This window comes from Corvus hawaiiensis, chromosome 22 (genome assembly GCF_020740725.1).
Source record: "Corvus hawaiiensis isolate bCorHaw1 chromosome 22, bCorHaw1.pri.cur, whole genome shotgun sequence".
Classification (NCBI taxonomy): Eukaryota; Metazoa; Chordata; class Aves; order Passeriformes; family Corvidae; genus Corvus; species Corvus hawaiiensis.
The window spans coordinates 1776477-1793172 of record NC_063234.1 but is presented as its reverse complement, the minus strand read 5'-3'; the positions used below and the strand labels follow the sequence as shown (position 1 = coordinate 1793172).

Below are 16696 nucleotides of genomic sequence, written 5' to 3'. Positions count from 1 at the left end.
CCGGCGCCCTGCCCGCTGCGCCCCGCGGCACCCTGGGAGTTGTAGTCCGGCGGCCGCCGCCCGCCGCGCCGCTTCGGCGAGAGGTTGCTCCGCCTCGAACTACAAATCCCAGTAGCCCCCGCGGCGCGCCCCACCTGCGCCCCGCTCCCCGCAGGTAAATACGCGCTCTCAGCCTTTTCGCGCGGCGCCGCGGCGCCTGCTGGGAAAACGAGTCCCGCACCGCAGGCCGGGCGCGGGGGCGGCGAGGTTCCGCACTACAACTCCCGGCGTACCCCGCGCGGGCGCCGCCATTTTACGCGTTGCCTGGCAACGCTGACGCGGCGGGAGGGAGGCGGCGGCGGCGGGGTCGAGGCCTTTGCGCCCGAAAATCCTTCGGGAGCCCCTGGAAATTCGGGGAAAATTGGGAACAGCTGGCCCAGATGTGGCTGCCCCATTCCTGGGAGTCCCCAAGGCCAGCTTGGACGGGGTTTGGAGCAACCTGGAATAGTAGGAGGTGTCCCTGCCCATGGCAAGGGGTGGGACTGGATGGGATTTAAAATCCCTTCCCACCCAAACCATTCCATAATTCCATGAAGGAAACCACTGCGGGAATTTTCCTTTAGGAAGAGCAGGATCTCTCAGCAAAACTAAGATTTGAAGCGGGAGGCAGCATAAAAACTGCACTTCTGACCTCGAATCTTCACCTTTCTGCAAAAAAGTTGCCTCCTTTTGAAGAGGAGAATTAAAATTTGTCCCAAGTTTTTTGTAAAAAAAACAAAATTAAAGATATAAACAATGCCAAACATCATCTGGGCAAAGATGCCTGGGGTTTTTTTTAAAGATTTTGTCATATTTAAATTCTTTGATAGTTCCTGGGCCACTTAATGGAAGAAACTCGTTGAATGTAATGAAGAATAAAACTATTTTCCAAGAAACAGTTTCCCTGCACGTTTCTATAACTGTGCAGAGGAACACTAAAAGCAGCTCTTCACAAATCTCATCTGGTCCTGCAGGAAAACTCCGATTTTCTAAAATTTTCCCAAGTAATTTCAATGTTTCAAAGCAGAACCTTGACCCTGAGAGGAGGACTGAAGAAATCAGCAGGAAATAACTTTTGGATGCAGCAGCTGGGGAGTTTTTCCTCCAAAGCGGGGATTTAGGATATAATTCTGGTCTAAATGAATCCCCTCTTTGCTGAAGAGAGATGAAAGCAAAATGCAGCTTCTGAGAAACACAGAGAGAGGGTGGGGAAAGTGCTGAAAGTGCAGAGAATGATCAGAATTGGTTTCATTTACTCTGCACATTCACTGAGCATTTCATTCTCAAAGGCCTCCGAATCCAGTGAGTTCTGGGTGCCAAAACCACCCAGAAAATTGAGTTGTGACCGAGGGTTTGGAGTTAAAAGCGCTGCTTCATCTCAAAATAAAATTCAGCTTTATCTCTTTATGGATTAAGCCCCTTTTTTTTTTGCCTTTTTATCCTGCTCATGAGCTGTCAAATTCAGAGCCAGGCAAACAAATTTATCTCCTCCTTGGCTTTATTCCATAAAAGCGTCGCTTGAAATTCGCTCCGCAGCTCCTTAAGGTTCTTGTGATCCTTTCCCGCCCCTTTTAGCAGCGCTCCACTATTTTTTTGGTGGGATTTTTCTTGCCTAAAGGATCCAATGCCTGCAAGGGTTTGTGGTTTAAATCCTGAACGAATCATTTAGGGCCTCTCATACAAATTTATTGACGTTTCTCCACTACAAAACTCAAGTTTCTTCCTCTCCAACACCTGCAGGGCAAGATTTGCCAGAGGAGGAAATTCCAGACCCCAATTCCTTTTCCTTTTCTAATTTTTAGAGAGAGAAAGCAATCCCAGACCTGTTTTTTCCCAATTTTTAAGGACACAAGGCAATTCCAGACCCCAATTCCTTTCCCTTTTCTAATTTTTAGGGAGGGAAAGCAATCCCAGACCTGTTTTTTTCCAAGTTTTAGGGAGAGGAGGCAATTCCAGACCCCAATTCCTTTTCCTTTTCTAATTTTTAGGGAGAGAAAACAATCCCAGACCTGAGGTTTTTTCCCAATTTTTAGGGACACAAGGCAATTCCAGACCCCAATTCCTTTCCCTTTTCTAATTTTTAGGGAGGGAAAGCAATCCCAGACCTGTTTTTTCCCCAATTTTTAGGGCCACAAGGCAATTCCAGACCCCAATTTCTTCCCTTTGCTTATTTTTAGGGAGGGAAAGCAATCCCAGACCTGTTTTTTTCCAAGTTTTAGGGACACAAGGCAATTCCAGACTCCCAATTTTCACGGACACCTTGGAACTTAAAACAGTTCCATCCAAAGAATTCACTTTACTTTTGTTATAAACTAAAAAGTTCAATCCCACCAGGATGCACTGCCCGTCACCTGCCTCACCAGCTGGCATGTGCAGCCAAAATTCCTTTAAAAATGGGTTTTCTTGATATTTCAGAAAGACAAATGAAATCCCAGCTGATTTTTGGGGTTAATCCCGAAGGTTTCAAAGGAGAAAATGAAATAAAAAGCAGCCACAGACTCAAAGCATCGAGGAGATGAGAAAAAAGAAAACAACAGATGGATTTTAGAGCTGAGTGGGCTCCAGGAGGGAATGAGATAAACAATTCACAGCTCTTGTAGTCTGATAAGGAAGAAAAGGCATTAAAAAAACAACAATAAATTGTTTTTCTGGCCCAGGCTGCTCCGAGTTGTGACAAAGTTCAAGTCCTGAGCTGTTCCCTCCCTCCTCTTCATTTCACAGCACAAACTTAGCAGTGCTTTTCCCTTTTTCATACTTTGTGAGGGGTTTTTTTTTAAAGCTAAACCAGCTGAAATTCAACTTTTTATCCCCAGAGCTGCAGCAAAAACCACACGAGGACAAAAAGCACCTCAAGAAATCCCAAATTTATACAAAACTTGCACCGAGACACGAATTGCTGCTGCTTAAAAAACCCCAAAAACCCCAAAACTTCAAGCTCGGAGCGCCAGAATATGGATGGGAAACCTTTTTTGCTGCTCAGAACACGGAAAAAATGTTCTTTTTACTGTAAAATTGTTGCCACGCTCGCGGGGTTTGTGGTTTTTGTTGACAGTTGGGAGAAGCAAAGTGCTGTGAGAGCACCCAGCCTTTGAGTAATTCCACTACTCGTGGTGTAGGGGCTGAGTGAAGCTTCAAAACTTCCTCTGAGCAGTGCTTTGAACCTTTTTTTATTTTTATTTTTATTTTTTTTCCTCTGATGGAGGAGGAAAAAATAAAAAGTCCTTTACGGAGAATTCCTGCAGGGGAGAAAATATCTTTATTTTCCTCAGGCAAACACTGTGGAAATCCTTTGTCAGGAATCTCAGGGAGGTGCAAACCACAGCCCTGCGAGATAATTCTGCAAGAATTAAAAATCTCCTTTTTATGTGGTTTATTTCCCCTTTTAACTCCTTGTTATTTTGCATGGGGATGAGGAGCAGCACCTTCCACAATCCCAGAGCTTTCCTCATTCTCTGGAGCACAAATCCATTCAAATTTGGCATTTCCAAGCCAGCTCCTGATTTCCTCAGGGGTTTTGCTGACAAAAGGGTTGTGGGGTGCAAATTTCAAAACCTCAAAGGTCTCATTTCGACAAATTTGGGGCTGCTCCTCACCTTTATTTTGCTGGTTTGAACACGAGGAAAATCCGCTTTTCCACTTAAATTATTCCTCCATAAACATGGAAAAGATTCCTGGAGGTTTTTGATGTCTTCCCTAAACTTTTTTAGTATTGGAAATTGCAAATTCTACACAAAATATGGATTGGTTTTGTCTGCTTGTTCTTTGTTATAAAGCCAAACTGTCTTCAAATGCAAATATTTGTAAAGTTAGGAGGTGAAAAACCCCATAAATATTCATAATTTTTAATGAACCCCTAATTCCTGGATGTTCAGCTGAAGGTAAATTCATCAAATATGATAATTATACGAATTACAGCTAATGAGGTTTCAATCTTGCTCCATTTCCACGGCTTTGCAAATATTCTCTGTACTTTAAAAAAAAAGGAATGAGGGAGGAAAGGAGGTGGGGAATCACTCCTGAGGCTCCAAAATTAAATATAAACCCTATAAACACATGTGGAAGTTTTAATGCTGCCAGTAATAGATGGCTTTAATTACTCTCCCATGGAAAAAGAGCTTCCCAGTAATGGATTGACTTCCATTTCAGCTTTATTAAAAAGGAAATTGCATCCAGGAGTTCTCATTTGCCTGGATCAGCACAAAAACCCACGGCAGGGAGAGGATTTTGGAGCAGGGCAGGGCACAGGTGTCCCCCATGGATTGGGGATGGAAAATCCAAGAGGAATCTGGGCAGGAGGAGCAGCAGAGGAGGGCAGGAGCATGAGAATATTCCTGAGCCGTCAGAAAATTTGTTGTATTTGAAAAATCCATGTGAAAACCACCATTCCTGCAGAATCCCTGAGGTTGGGAAAGGATTCCCAGCTCATGGAGGCCAAGCTGCGCCCGATCGCCACCGTGTCCCCAGCCCAGAGCTCTGAGTGCCACCTCCAGGTGTTCCTTGGCCACCTCCAGGGATGGGGACCCACATCCAGCCCATTCCAAGGCCTTGCCACCCTTTCCATGGGGAAATTCCTGCTGGTGTCCAGCCTGAGCCTCCCCCGGCCCACAGATCATCGAGTCCCACCATTCCCTCCGAAAAGTGTGGATGTGGTCACCCCTGTGCCACACTTTTCGGAACATTTCCAGGGATGGAGATTCCAGGACTGCCCTGGGCAGCCCCTTCCCATCCCTGAGCACCTTTGCAGCAAAAAAAATTTTCCTTAATATCTAATTTAAACCCCCTCTGGTGCAGCATGAGGAGTTTCCCCTCATCCTTGTCCCTGTCCCATCTGTGGCTGTCCCCTCCTGTCAGGGAGTTGTGGAGAGCCAGAAAATCCCCCCCGATCCTTCTTTTCTCCAGGCTGAGCCCCTTTCCCAGCTCCCTCAGGAATTCTCCAGCCCTTCCCCATTCCCATTCCCTTCCCAGCCCCCTCAGTGGTCCCACAACTGGACACAGCCCTCGAGGTGTGGCCTCAGCACGGAGGGACAATCCCAATCCCAATCCCAATCCCAATCCCAATCCCTGCCCTGCTCGCCTCAGTCCCTGCAGCCCTTCCCAGCTCGAAGGGATGGATTGTTCCTGAAAAAGAAAATAATAATAATAAAAATTCCAGCACGGGAAGCAACAAGGAAAGAGATTTGCGCAACAGGATTTCCTGGCCGGCCCCAAAATGGGGGAATTTGGTGGCTCTCCCACTTCCAGGGCTGAGTTTTCTGCCCTTTATTCAGTCGGCCCTGGGGGCTCGGGCTGTGTTCCGTCGGTGCTTTGTGAAGCTCTTCCTCACAGCCAGGAAATTCCCGGCGTAATTCCAAAGGCATGCAGGGAGCTGCAGGGAGAACAGGGAGCCTGGCAGATTTTTTGTGGATTTTAGCAAAGTCGAGAACAGAATGGCCAGCTCGGATCTGGGTCCTGGATCCCTCCATTAAAGCTGGGAGCAATTTGCTTTCAATTCTCACAGCTCAAATCTCCAGAAAAGCCATTCCTCCTCCTAAAAAACCTCACTTTTGCATTCCCAGAGTGGTGGAGAACTTGAGCCCAGCTCGGATGCAGATCCTGGATCTCTCCATTAAAGCTGGGAGCAATTTGCTTTCAATTCTCACAGCTCAAATTCCTTTTTTTGGGGGATCTACATGCTGGAATTCGCTGGAATTCGGGTCTGGTGCACCAGAAAATGCTCCTGGTGGGATGCATTGGGATCCCAACCCCCCCCTCCTACCTGGACATGCTCTGGGCAGTGCAAACAACCCCCAGTGTGGGGTGAAGAATATTTTGTGAAGATTCCCGTGGATCCCAACCTGGAGAGGAGGAATTCTGCCAGCAGAGGGCAAGAGGATTTGTGTTACGTAAGGAAAAAGCAGGGAGAGGAGAAGCGGGAGGGCCCGGAGCCATTCCCTGCTCAGCTCTGACATCACGGGCCCATTTCCCAAAGCCATCCCGTCACCACACGGGAGGGAAGTGAGTAATTCCGAGTAATTCCGAGTGATTCCACCGGAACACGAGCGTGGGACAATCACCAGGGCAATTAAAATGTTGGGAGAGCTGGGAGCACCTCCTTCCCTCGCTGCTGGAGGGGTTTAACTGGGAAAAGGGGGCTCCAGGGAGACCTTATGGATCTCCACAATTCCCTGAAGGGAGCTCGGAGCCAGGTGGGATCAGGTTTCTTTCTGCCAAGTGCCTCAAGTTGCACCAGAGGTGCTTTAGGTTGGATATTTGGAAAAATTTCTTCACCACAGCAGTGGTCGGGGTTGGAACAGGGATGTGGTGGGGTCACCGTTCCCGGGGGGATTTAATGTGGCACTTGGGAACGTGGCTTAGTGCTGGGGGAGTGATGGATTTGATTCCCTCAGTGGCCTTTTCCAGCGTGATTTCTGTGATTCCATGATCTCCTCCCTCACCAGCAGCTTTCCATGACTCCAGCTGCCTCTGGATCCCTGTTCTCCACCTGGAAACAATGGCTCTATTCTTGATCCCTGCGAAGAGCCTTCCCTTTGTTTTAGGAGGAGAATTCCTTTACTTCCTGTGCCCTTTCCATCCCAACTCCAGCTGCACTTCCAGCCTCTAAAGAGCTGGAGCTCTGGGATCATTCAACATTCCCTAAACTAAATCCACTCCCTGCTTCCACAGACAATCCTGGTGGGATTTACCCTCCCCTGGAGCCACTCGTTGGTATCCCAGCTTTCCTTCCAAGCTGCTCTGGAAGCAGCACAAACATTTGGAAAGCCACCAATCCCCTGGTCCTGGGATCAGGGATCACCGGTGGTTTCCAAACCACAGCTTGCCCATTAGTCCAGGGCACTTCTCCTTCAGGAATAATGGGGAAAAAATTAAAAAAAAAAAAAAATAGAAAAGGAGCTGAGCTTATGTCCAGGGAATGGATGTAATTCCGGCTATTTGAGCTGCTGAATCACAGGGCCTGGAGCTGCTGAGGAGTAATGGTCACATGAGGGCTGCAGTGCCAGGAAAATTGCAGTGATTATCTCATCCTGCTGCTTTCCTGGGCACTGCAGGAAACCTGGGACAGCCCTGGGTGCCAGGTGGATCCAGGGGCTGAGATTAAATCCACAGGCAGAGTTTGGCTCGGCCTGGCACCACTCAGAGGGCACCTGAGGGGCACCAGTTGGTGTTTAACAGGAGCAGTTTTCCTCTGAATTTCTGCCAGGCTCGCTCAGTGGAATTCCAGGGTTTGCAGGGGCCTACAAGGAAGGCGGAGAGGGATTTTCATCAGGAATTGGAGTGGCAGGACAAGGGAATGGCTTTGGAGTGAAAAGAGGGTGTTCAGATGGGATATCAGGAAGAAATCCTTCCCTGGGAGGCTGGGGAGGCCTTGGAATGGATTTCCCCCGTCCCTGGAAGTGTCCAAGGCCAGGTTGGAGCAGCCTGGGATGGTGGAAGGTGTTGGATGGAGATGATCTTTAAGGTCCCTCTTCAATGATTTATCCCAACCCTGATGATGTTTCCCACTCCATCCCTGTTTAAATCCTCATCCCTGTGCTCTGGGAAGTCCCAGCGGCATTTCCCAGCTGTTCCTGGGCTGGGAAAGATCCCGAGCTGTACAAGGAGATAACAGCCCTGATAAACAATTACTGAAAGGCTCCAGGCACTCTCTGAAGTGTCTCGAGATCGTCTGACAGGAGCAGTTAGAGCAGGGTAAAATAAAATGTAATGGGATTAAAACCATCCCACGGCCAGCTCCTGGTTTATCTGGTGACTCACCACGGCTCTTTCCTGCCAGGACCTAACACAGGCTTTGGAATTCCGACTGGAATTTAAACAGCCCAGTCTAGCCCGGGGAACAAGGACTGCACAGCCAGCACCTGGCCGGGAGATGGCTGCACGTGGAGCCGGGAGGAGAAAAAGGCTGGGAAACATCCCCTGCTGGAGCTGTTTACAGCCTGCAGCAGGAACTGCCCGGAGCTTCAGGGCCTCTGACTCCCGGGAACGCTGCAGGGGCAAAAAGCAGCGCTCGCTGGAGGCCAGGGAATTGTTTATCAGGAAAACCCAGCCGGTGCCGGCTCCCACTTCTCCTGCAGCTGATTAGAAGCTGATAAGAGGGAGGTGTGGAGAGAGCTCAGCCGCTGAGCCGGACCCGGCTCAAACCTGGCTCAAACCCCACAGAGGTTTATGTGTGTTCTCCCTGGATTTCGGGAGCTGGGGAGCACGGATGTGGGAGCTGGTGGAAAAGAAAATCTCAATATTCTCCTGCTGCCAGCATTTAACCCTGCAGGGAATTCTCTCCCTGCTGCACCGCGGTTGGGATAGGCTGGTTCTAGCCCTATTAAAACCAGCACATCTGGATTTTTTTCCTTGAAAATCAGGGGAAAAAAATCCATGAGCCTACAGCCTTGGATAGGCAGGAATCACTCTAAAGATGTTGGAATTTTGTCCTGCTCCGTCTGAGTCCAGAACATTTTGGTTCCTGACACTGCTGCCCTTCCTTAGGAACTGCTCCCTGGGGTTTCTCCCTGCACAAAATCCCTTCCAGGCTTTAGGCACAGCCTTAGGAGCAAATCCGAGCTGTAAAACAACGCCCAAAACCCGATGGAACAGGCAGCACCCCCAGACATGCTAATGGCTCAGGAAAAAGAGGAATGAGCTGGGTTTGGATGAGGGAGAGAGGGATCAGAGGAATTTCTGCTCCTTGGTGTGTTTTGCCTTTTCTTTCCACCCATCTTTACCTGGTGGCTTGAGCTTATCTCCAGAGATAAGCTGAGCTCAGTGCGCAGGGAACGAAAAGAGGGAAAGCCGAGCCAAGGAAACAGCTTCAACCTCTGGTTTTATTCCTCTGCTTCTCTCCATGCTCAGAAACGCTGGCTTGAAGTTTTTAATGGTCCTGCCCTCAAGCAGCTGTTAAAAATCTTCTTTTTCATCCCCAGCTTTCCTAATCCCCCCGTTGGAAAGGATCCACAGCTTTGAGAAAATCTCATTCCTGCACCCACACTCCTGCTTGAGGTGGGAATGGTCACTGATGGTGGGGAGGGTTTAATGATGGAAAATGTCAATGTTTGAACCAAAGTGATTCCCATCAAATGGGATCCTGCAGGAAATCCCTGGCTGGAGCCCCTGGGAGCAACCCCATCCTCACAGTTTCCATCTAAATGAATCCAGCAAGGATTAGCATGGAGAACCAAGACTTTTCATTCCCTTTCTTCATTTTCTTTATCAATTTATGCAGGAAACGAGCCACAGGAGTCATGAAAATTCCTTGTTTTGCTCAAGGTCACATTGCTTATCCCAGCTTTCTCCTCCACCTCACCTCAGTGTTCCAGGCTCATTCCTGCAGGATTGGCAAAAAATCCATTTAGGACAAGGATTTTCCCACACCTGCAGCAGGGAACGGCTTTGGGAAGCACCCAAATAACCCAAATCCAAGGAAATCTCCCACAGTTGCTGCTCCCAATCCTTCGGGATCCACCCAATCCTGGCTGCAGCTCCTACCAGGCTCATCCCATTCCTCCAAGGGAGGGTAAAAATAAACCCAAACCTCCCACTCACTTTGGGAGCCAAGCCCTGCTCGTCATCCCGAGATCTCGTGGATCCTGGGGAGGGAGGGAGGGAGGAAGGGAGGAGTGTGGGGTGCCCAGTTTGCCCCAGGCTTGGAGTCACCATTCCCAGTGGGAAAACAGCCTCGGGAACACCGAAACTCAGTGGAGAAGGGGTTAAAATGTGCCTGGGTCTTGTTCAAAAATTAAATTATTGTTGTTCCACCAGGGGAAAATGGCCTCAGCTGGACCTAAGTTTGAAAATTACAATTTTTATTTAAATATTTCCATCCTCAGTGCCCCAAAGGAATGAAAGGGCCCCAAAATGTCACCGAAATGTCACCGAAATGTCACTGAAATGTCATTAAATCCCGAGCCTGGGTGACCAAAGTGCTGCTGCAGGTGACTCAGGGAGCAGGACTCCGAAAATTCCCATTTCCATCCCTCATCCAACATCCTGCTGCCTCAGCCCTGGGAAGAAGTGTTTGCTCCCTCATAAATAGATGGGGAGGACCCTGAGCTCCAGGGATTGTTATTCCCAGTGGGATGCAGATCTGGGAAAGTTCCATTTTCCCCTGCCCTGGGTGTTTCTTTTCCCTGGGAATCCAGCAGGAAATGATGCTCTAAAGCAGCTCCCTGTCCCTGTGGATCCCACAACCTCCATTTGAATCCTAAAAATTTTTTAATCCTAAAGATCTGGTAATTCCAACCCGCTTCTCTCATTCCTTAAAGCTCCAGCTTGCTGGAGTAGATTTATATTTTATTTATTTTGCATAAAATTTGTATTTCATTATTTTTAGCTTCTTGAGGAGTATGGGAACGTTGAATCCAAAGCCAGTCCTGCCTGACTGCCCCTATAAAATCAGTGGGATTTAGACAATTCCCTGTCCCAAAAGATTTCCACACTCCCATACGTGGCAGGAATGATGCTCCTCAACCAAATTTTAAGAAGGGACTTTATGGAAAGCCTGGAAAAATCCACAGATGTTTCTTTCCTTGAGGAACTGAACAAAAAGGAGAGTTTGCGACAAATAAGGACAAATTTGGAATGTTTACAACAAATAAGGACAAATTTGGGACGTTTTCCTCTCCCTCCACCCCTCTTTTGTTTCCTTATCTGCCCACAAATGTAAATTTGCTGCTTCTTTTTTTTCTGGGTGTCCTTTGACCCACAAAAGGATGGGATAATATTCCAGGTGGGATAATATAATAATATTTTCTATGTTAATCTCCAAAGGATGAAATTCCCTTTCCAGGCCAATCTAAACAGGATTCATCTGGGCCATTGTAGAGCAGCTCCAAGCAGATTTTATAGAGTGTTTTAATTAATTTATAAGCACTTTCTAGGCTTTTAAATTATCCTGATTTTCCTATCCCAACCATTTTTTTTCCTCAGCCAATCACAAGAAGCTTATCTGTTAAAATCTATTAATCTGTTAATTATTATTATCCCTTAACTATCTTGGTTTCTTGGAGAAACAAGAGAAGAACAAACGCCATTTTTAGGGAACTTTTCCTTCAGGGGATTTGCTCTCCCAGGAAAACACAACCACGACCTCTCCACTACCAACAAAACCATGGAAAATTTTAAAACCCCTCAAAAATAGAATTTCCCAGCCTGGAAAGGAGGGCTTAGCCCCTGTTTGTGCCCTGTTTTCCCCGTGGCTGGGGCAGGCAGGTGTCCCTTATCAGGAGCATTCCAGGCAGGCTGTTTGTCACAGGAACCGGCCCGAGCGGGAGCGTGCCGGGAATGATTCAGTGGGATGGGGAAGGGCAGGTGGAGCAGGAAAAGTCACCTCTGGACAGGAAGGTATAAAAGACACCTGAGCTGCAGCAGCACCAGCCACTCGAGCACGGGGAGCTCCTCGAGGTTTCCTTGCCTTGGAAAGACCTGGGAACAACGCCGAGCTGGAATTCCAAGATTATCGACTCCAAAGGCTCCGAGCCTGAGTGTCCTCTGGGGAGGAGGTGGGAATCAAGAGATCAGAAGATGCTTTTGTCCCTCTAACAGCACCTGAACAGGTATTTACAGCCTTTCCTCTGCTCTCCACCTCCTCTTCCCTCGCTGGGGGTTCCTTGCTGCGAGTTAAAATCCCGTTTAGGGATCGTTGGAACAGGGATCGTTGGAATGGGGATCATTGGGACAAGAAAAGTGGTGGCCGCTGTCCTGATATTCATAAATGTGACCTCTCTCTGCCTGGTTTTATGGTGGAAAAATGTTTCTAGAACTTATAAAAAGTATTGAATTACTTCGTTTGTGTCTCTCTCTCCAGAATGGTTTTGTTATTTCCCGCTGTTCCCGAAGCTTCTGGAAAAGCCCGGGTAAAGAGCTGGGAAAAGGAGACAAAGAGCTGCAGGCTCTGAATCAAAAAAACGATCAGAAAATCAAACAAAAACCCCCTGAACCTCAAATAATTCTTTTAAAAAGACACAGAAGGGGAAGGTTGACGTGTCCCACAGGGCAGAGCTGGAATTAAAAGTCTCCTCCTCTTTGTATCTCTCGCGTTTGATCCAAATCCCTGTGTTCCAACTGATCCAGGGCCCAGAGAATCCCAAAAATCAAAGTATGAAACAAAAAGATGTAAAATAGAATAAATAGAATAAAATCATAAAAATAAGTAGAATCTCAATCTATTAAAACTAAGAAGCTTCTGTAAGGTCACGATCGTATTTAGCAAATATGGGGAACGTGAGGGAAAGTTTGGATCTTTATTTAAAAGCAAATTTTGGAGTAAACTTTGAATTTACTCTCAGGATTTTGCTGTGGTGGAGCTGACGTAGCCCAGACCAGTAAAAACCTCGTGAGAGCAGCTTTAATTTCATAATTCAGATTGTGAAACGAGAGCTTGAGCAAGCCAAGGCTTCTCCCTTTCTCAGCTTCCCTTGTGCCACTGGTTTGCTGCTCAGAATTCCTAAAAAACCCTCAGGAACTGCAAAAAAACTGGGCTTAGGGGGTGGAGTTCTGCAAAAGGGAAGATATACTCAAGAAAAGAGAAGAAAAAAAGAAAAAACCCCACAGGTTTTCCTCATCTTTGTGCCAGCTTGGGCTCGGATTTGTAATTCATCAGCATCTGCCAGGCTGTGCTACAGCACACACAGGCAGGAAAAAAGAAAAAAAACATCAAAACCCATTAAAACTCGCTGCAAAATGCACAAAATTTAACTCCAGGAGAAGCTGCACCCCCTCCCCCCCAAAAATCCATATTTAAACGAAGAGAAGCACAAAAAAGGAAGTTCTGAAGGGTGGCACAGCTCTGCCTCTGAGGGGAGGGGGCTGAACTCTTCATCCTTCAATAATGGGGATTTTTTTTCCCTGTGGAATGTGGGGGATATTTGGTGTTTCTGACCGCCGAAATTAAGCTTTAAATGCTGGCATGTGGAGGCTCTGAGCACAGGGCTGTAATTACAGCAGCCACCTGAGCATCGCTGCCTTGTCACGGGCAAATCTCCCGGCAGGGAGGATCAAGCCGGGCTCGTTCCGTGACACATCCCAAAAAAATGTTCCCCGGGCATCCAGCACCGGGGCTGTCACCAGGAATTTCCTCCTGCTTTCGGGTAAAGGAGCTGAAAAGTTGGGTCTGGATGCAGCTGGAGCTGCAGGTGTTGTCTAAAACAACCCACATTCCGGGTGATCCTGAGGGGGAAGAAGGGACAGGAGTTGTTCGTAACCCGATTTTCTGGGATTGGGAGCTCCTGCACACCCAGCACACGGCGCTGACTCCGCTGCAGGGCTGGGCACAGGGAAGAGCCGCGTTTCCCTTGGGAAAACACACCAGGAACCAGCGGAGAATTCCCCCGGCTCTGCCACCAAGGCCATTTCCTCCTTGCTGTGGCACGGGGACAGCGCAGAGCTGCGGCTTCAGGCTGAGGATTCCACATCTTTAGCAGGCAAAAATGGTGGTTCCCCCTCTCCTGGGCTTCTCCCGGGATTCCAGCATCCTTGGATGGCCCTGGGCAGCTCCCAGGAGCCGGGATCACGGCACAAAGCTCCCCAAAGAGCCTTTCCCCCCGTTATCTCCCCACTGAACGGTGTTATCTGTCTCTTAGGCCTGCCTCATGCTCCATAATCCCTGAGGGCCTCCCAGACTTAGAGATTCCCTCATGGAATCTTCTGCTCTCCTCTCTGCTCAGGTGCCGGGGAGCACCACCCGGGGTAGGTCCACCTTGTGTTTTTTCTGCCCCAGAGGGAGGAATGTGGTGGGAATGTCGCTCCCATCTCTGCCATTCCAGCGGTGCTCTGGTGGGAAGGGCTTGGTGGGGGATCTCTGCGGGTTCCTTGGCTCTCTGCAGGTTTGACTTCACCTTCCAAGCTTCCCAGAGGTTCCCTGTGTCCTTCCCAGCTCTGCTCCAGGCTCAGGATGCAGTGGAAGCCACAAAGTGCTCTTTGTTCCTTTAAGGGGTTGAGCCCAGAGCCGGTGTTTCCACCTGGTTTAAAAGAAATCCTGTGCTTTCCTTCTCTTCCAGAGTCTCCCAGGGCTCTGTTCCTCTCCGGGGGCTCCATCATGTCCTGCTTCTCCCAGCTGTGGCACTCCAGCACTCCGGAGTCTCCCACCAGCCCCGTGCCGGCGTCTCCAGGAGAAATCCCCATCCCCATCAGCCCCATCGTCGTCACCTCCCCCACAGATGGCAAAAGGAAGGGCAGATCCCCCACGGGCTCTCCCAGCTCTCCAAATCCCACCTCTCCCAAGCCAACCTCGCCCGTGGAATGCTCCATCTGCTTCAACACCTACGACAACACCTTCAAGACCCCCAAACTGCTGCAGTGCTCCCACGTGTTCTGCCTGGAATGCGTGGCCCGCCTGAGCACGGGGCTGCCGCCCAACCAGCCCGAGGACCTGCTGCCCTGCCCCTTCTGCAGGCAGCTCACCAACATCCCCCAGGAAGGAGCTCCAGCCCTGGAGACCAGCAAGGAGCTGCTGGCCACGCTGCCCCCGGAGCTGCAGCAGGAGAAGGTGCTGTGGATGGAGGGCACCAAGCTGTGCTGCCGGCGCGCCTCCGACGACCCCGAGAACCCCGAGTCGTGCATCTCCATCGACGTGGCCATGAGCAAACCCGAGAGCACGGAGGCTCCTCCCACGGGGCTGGCGGGGAGGCTGTCCCGCTGCGACCTGTGCGACGACTGGAAGCGCATCGTGCTGCTCTCGGCCCTCATCATCATCCTCTTCTGCATCATCCTGTGGCCCGTGCAGTGCGCGCTCAAGACGGGCAACCTGCGCTGCTTCACCAGGACTGTGGCCATGAGCAGGCCCGAGTACCTGCCCCCCAAAGCCACCACGGCGGCGGCTTCGGTCACACAGCCGCCCTTCCAGTAGTGCTAGAGCTCCTGGATGTGCTCAGGGGTGAGGAACAGGGACAGGACCTGTGATAAAATCCCCTTCCAGTAGTGCCAGAGCCCCTGGATGTGCTCAGGGGTGAGGAACAGGGACAGGACCTGCTGCTGGGACAGGAACTGTGACAAATCCCCTTTCCAGCAGCACCAGGAGTCCCTGGATCTGCTCAGCTCAGTGGGGACACAGGACAGAACCTGCTGCTCTGGACAGCTTCTGGGACAAAACCCTTTTCCAGTAGTGCCAGAGCCCCTGGATCTGCTCAGGGATGAGGAATAGGGACAGGACCTGCTCTCCTGAAAGGATCTGGGATATAACCCTCTTCCAGTAGCACCAGGATCTGCTCAGGAATGAGGAACAGGAACAGAACCTGCTGCTCTGACAGCTTCTGTCACACAGCCCCCCTTCCAGTAGGGCCAGGAGCCTCTGGATCTGCTCCAGGATGAGGAACAGGACCTGCTGCCCTGACAGGACCTGTGACAGAATCCCTTTCCAGCAGCACCAGGAGCTCCTGGATCTGCCCGGCTCCATCCCCACCGCGGGGATGACGAACAAGAGCTGCTGCATTCCTTGGATTGCTGGCAGACCCCACATCCCGCTCTCCCCACACTCCTGTGCCTCTGGAAGGTTCCCTCCGCATCCCGCTGCCACCTCTCCATGGAAACCGGGGCTGGGAAATGCACGGAGAGGTTTTTTTTTTCCAGGAGTGGCACAGAGCTGGATCCCCCGTGGCAGTGGGAAGCGCCGTTCCTCGAGCTCCCGAGGGAATAAAGGAATATTTTCTGCCAACTGGAGCAGCTCCATGATTATTCCCGTGAGGAGCTGGGATGGGGAGGGCGAGGACACGTCCGAGCTGGATAAATAGAAGGGAAACACCCGCATTCCACAGGCTGGGAAGGTTCCCGTGCTGCTGGAGGTGGAGCTGCTGCCTCCTGCTGACAGCCCCGGACCCATCCCCACGAGCATTCCCACAGAACCCAGCACCCATTCCACTCGTTTTTCCCAAGAAGATGCTTAAAAATCCCTCATTCCCAGCTGGAAGGTGATTTTATACCCAGGGCTGAGCTCTGAGAGGCACAAACCCAGCAGAGCCTGGAGTCACCACATCACCAAACCTCCCCCAAACTTCTCACTGCTGCCAAAAAATTCCATGTTTGTTTTTTTTTTGGACAGCTTTTCCTTCCTCATCTTCCAAAGTGTCAGTATTGGGACCAGGCCAGTGGCTGACATTCCTTTTTATTGAACCAGGGATGTGCCAGTGATTCCCAGAGAATTCCTGGTGATGCTGGCTCCCAATTCCATGTTTTTATGCAGTATTGTGTGCAAGGACCACACTGGGATGGATTAAATTATGTTTTCTACAATTCAAGGTGTCCCTGTGTGGAATGACTCCCTGTTATCCCTTTTCCCTTGCAATTCCAGCTGCATTCCCAGGTCACTGTGAGCCTGCAGCTTTATCCTGAAAATTCACACTTTCTCCCGTTGTCCCAACTGAGAATTCCCTCTGTGCTTCCCTAATTTAACCTGGAAAACGAGAAGCTGCAAAACCTCTTCACCTTTCCCAGCTGATTGATGCTTCCAGTCTCCTTTTCCAGCAAAAAAAAAAAAATCTAATCTGGGATAAAAAAGGGCTGAAGGAATGGCAGGAGTAGCTCGAGTTGGTGCTTTGTGGAATTTTTGTGGAAAACTGGGCAGGTGTCAGCGACAGAAATGGCTCCAGGCACTGGAAAATCTCCTGCCAAAATCCCTGGGCTTGCCAGGAATCCTGAAGGGTATCATCCCACCCATTCCCTGTGCTTCCCAAGGAAAGGGAGCATTCCCAGCACCAAATTC

At 49.7% G+C, this 16696-nt stretch overlaps 1 protein-coding gene across 2 annotated transcripts; it reads left to right on the top strand.

Moving 5' to 3' along the window:
• Positions 1-10274: 10274 nt before the first annotated feature.
• Positions 10275-16227, top strand: RNF223 (ring finger protein 223). 2 transcript variants are annotated; one of them, XM_048326532.1, is made up of 3 exons: positions 10275-11558; positions 13584-13689; positions 14001-16227. In XM_048326532.1, exons 2-3 carry the CDS (start codon positions 13638-13640, stop codon positions 14846-14848), a joined length of 900 nt encoding a protein of 299 aa, XP_048182489.1. In that variant the 5' UTR covers positions 10275-11558; positions 13584-13637; the 3' UTR covers positions 14849-16227. The 2 variants fall into 2 exon arrangements, with proteins under 2 accessions (XP_048182489.1, XP_048182490.1); XM_048326533.1 differs by lacking the exon at positions 13584-13689 and having other exon boundaries at positions 10281-11558.
• Positions 16228-16696: the final 469 nt, after the last annotated feature.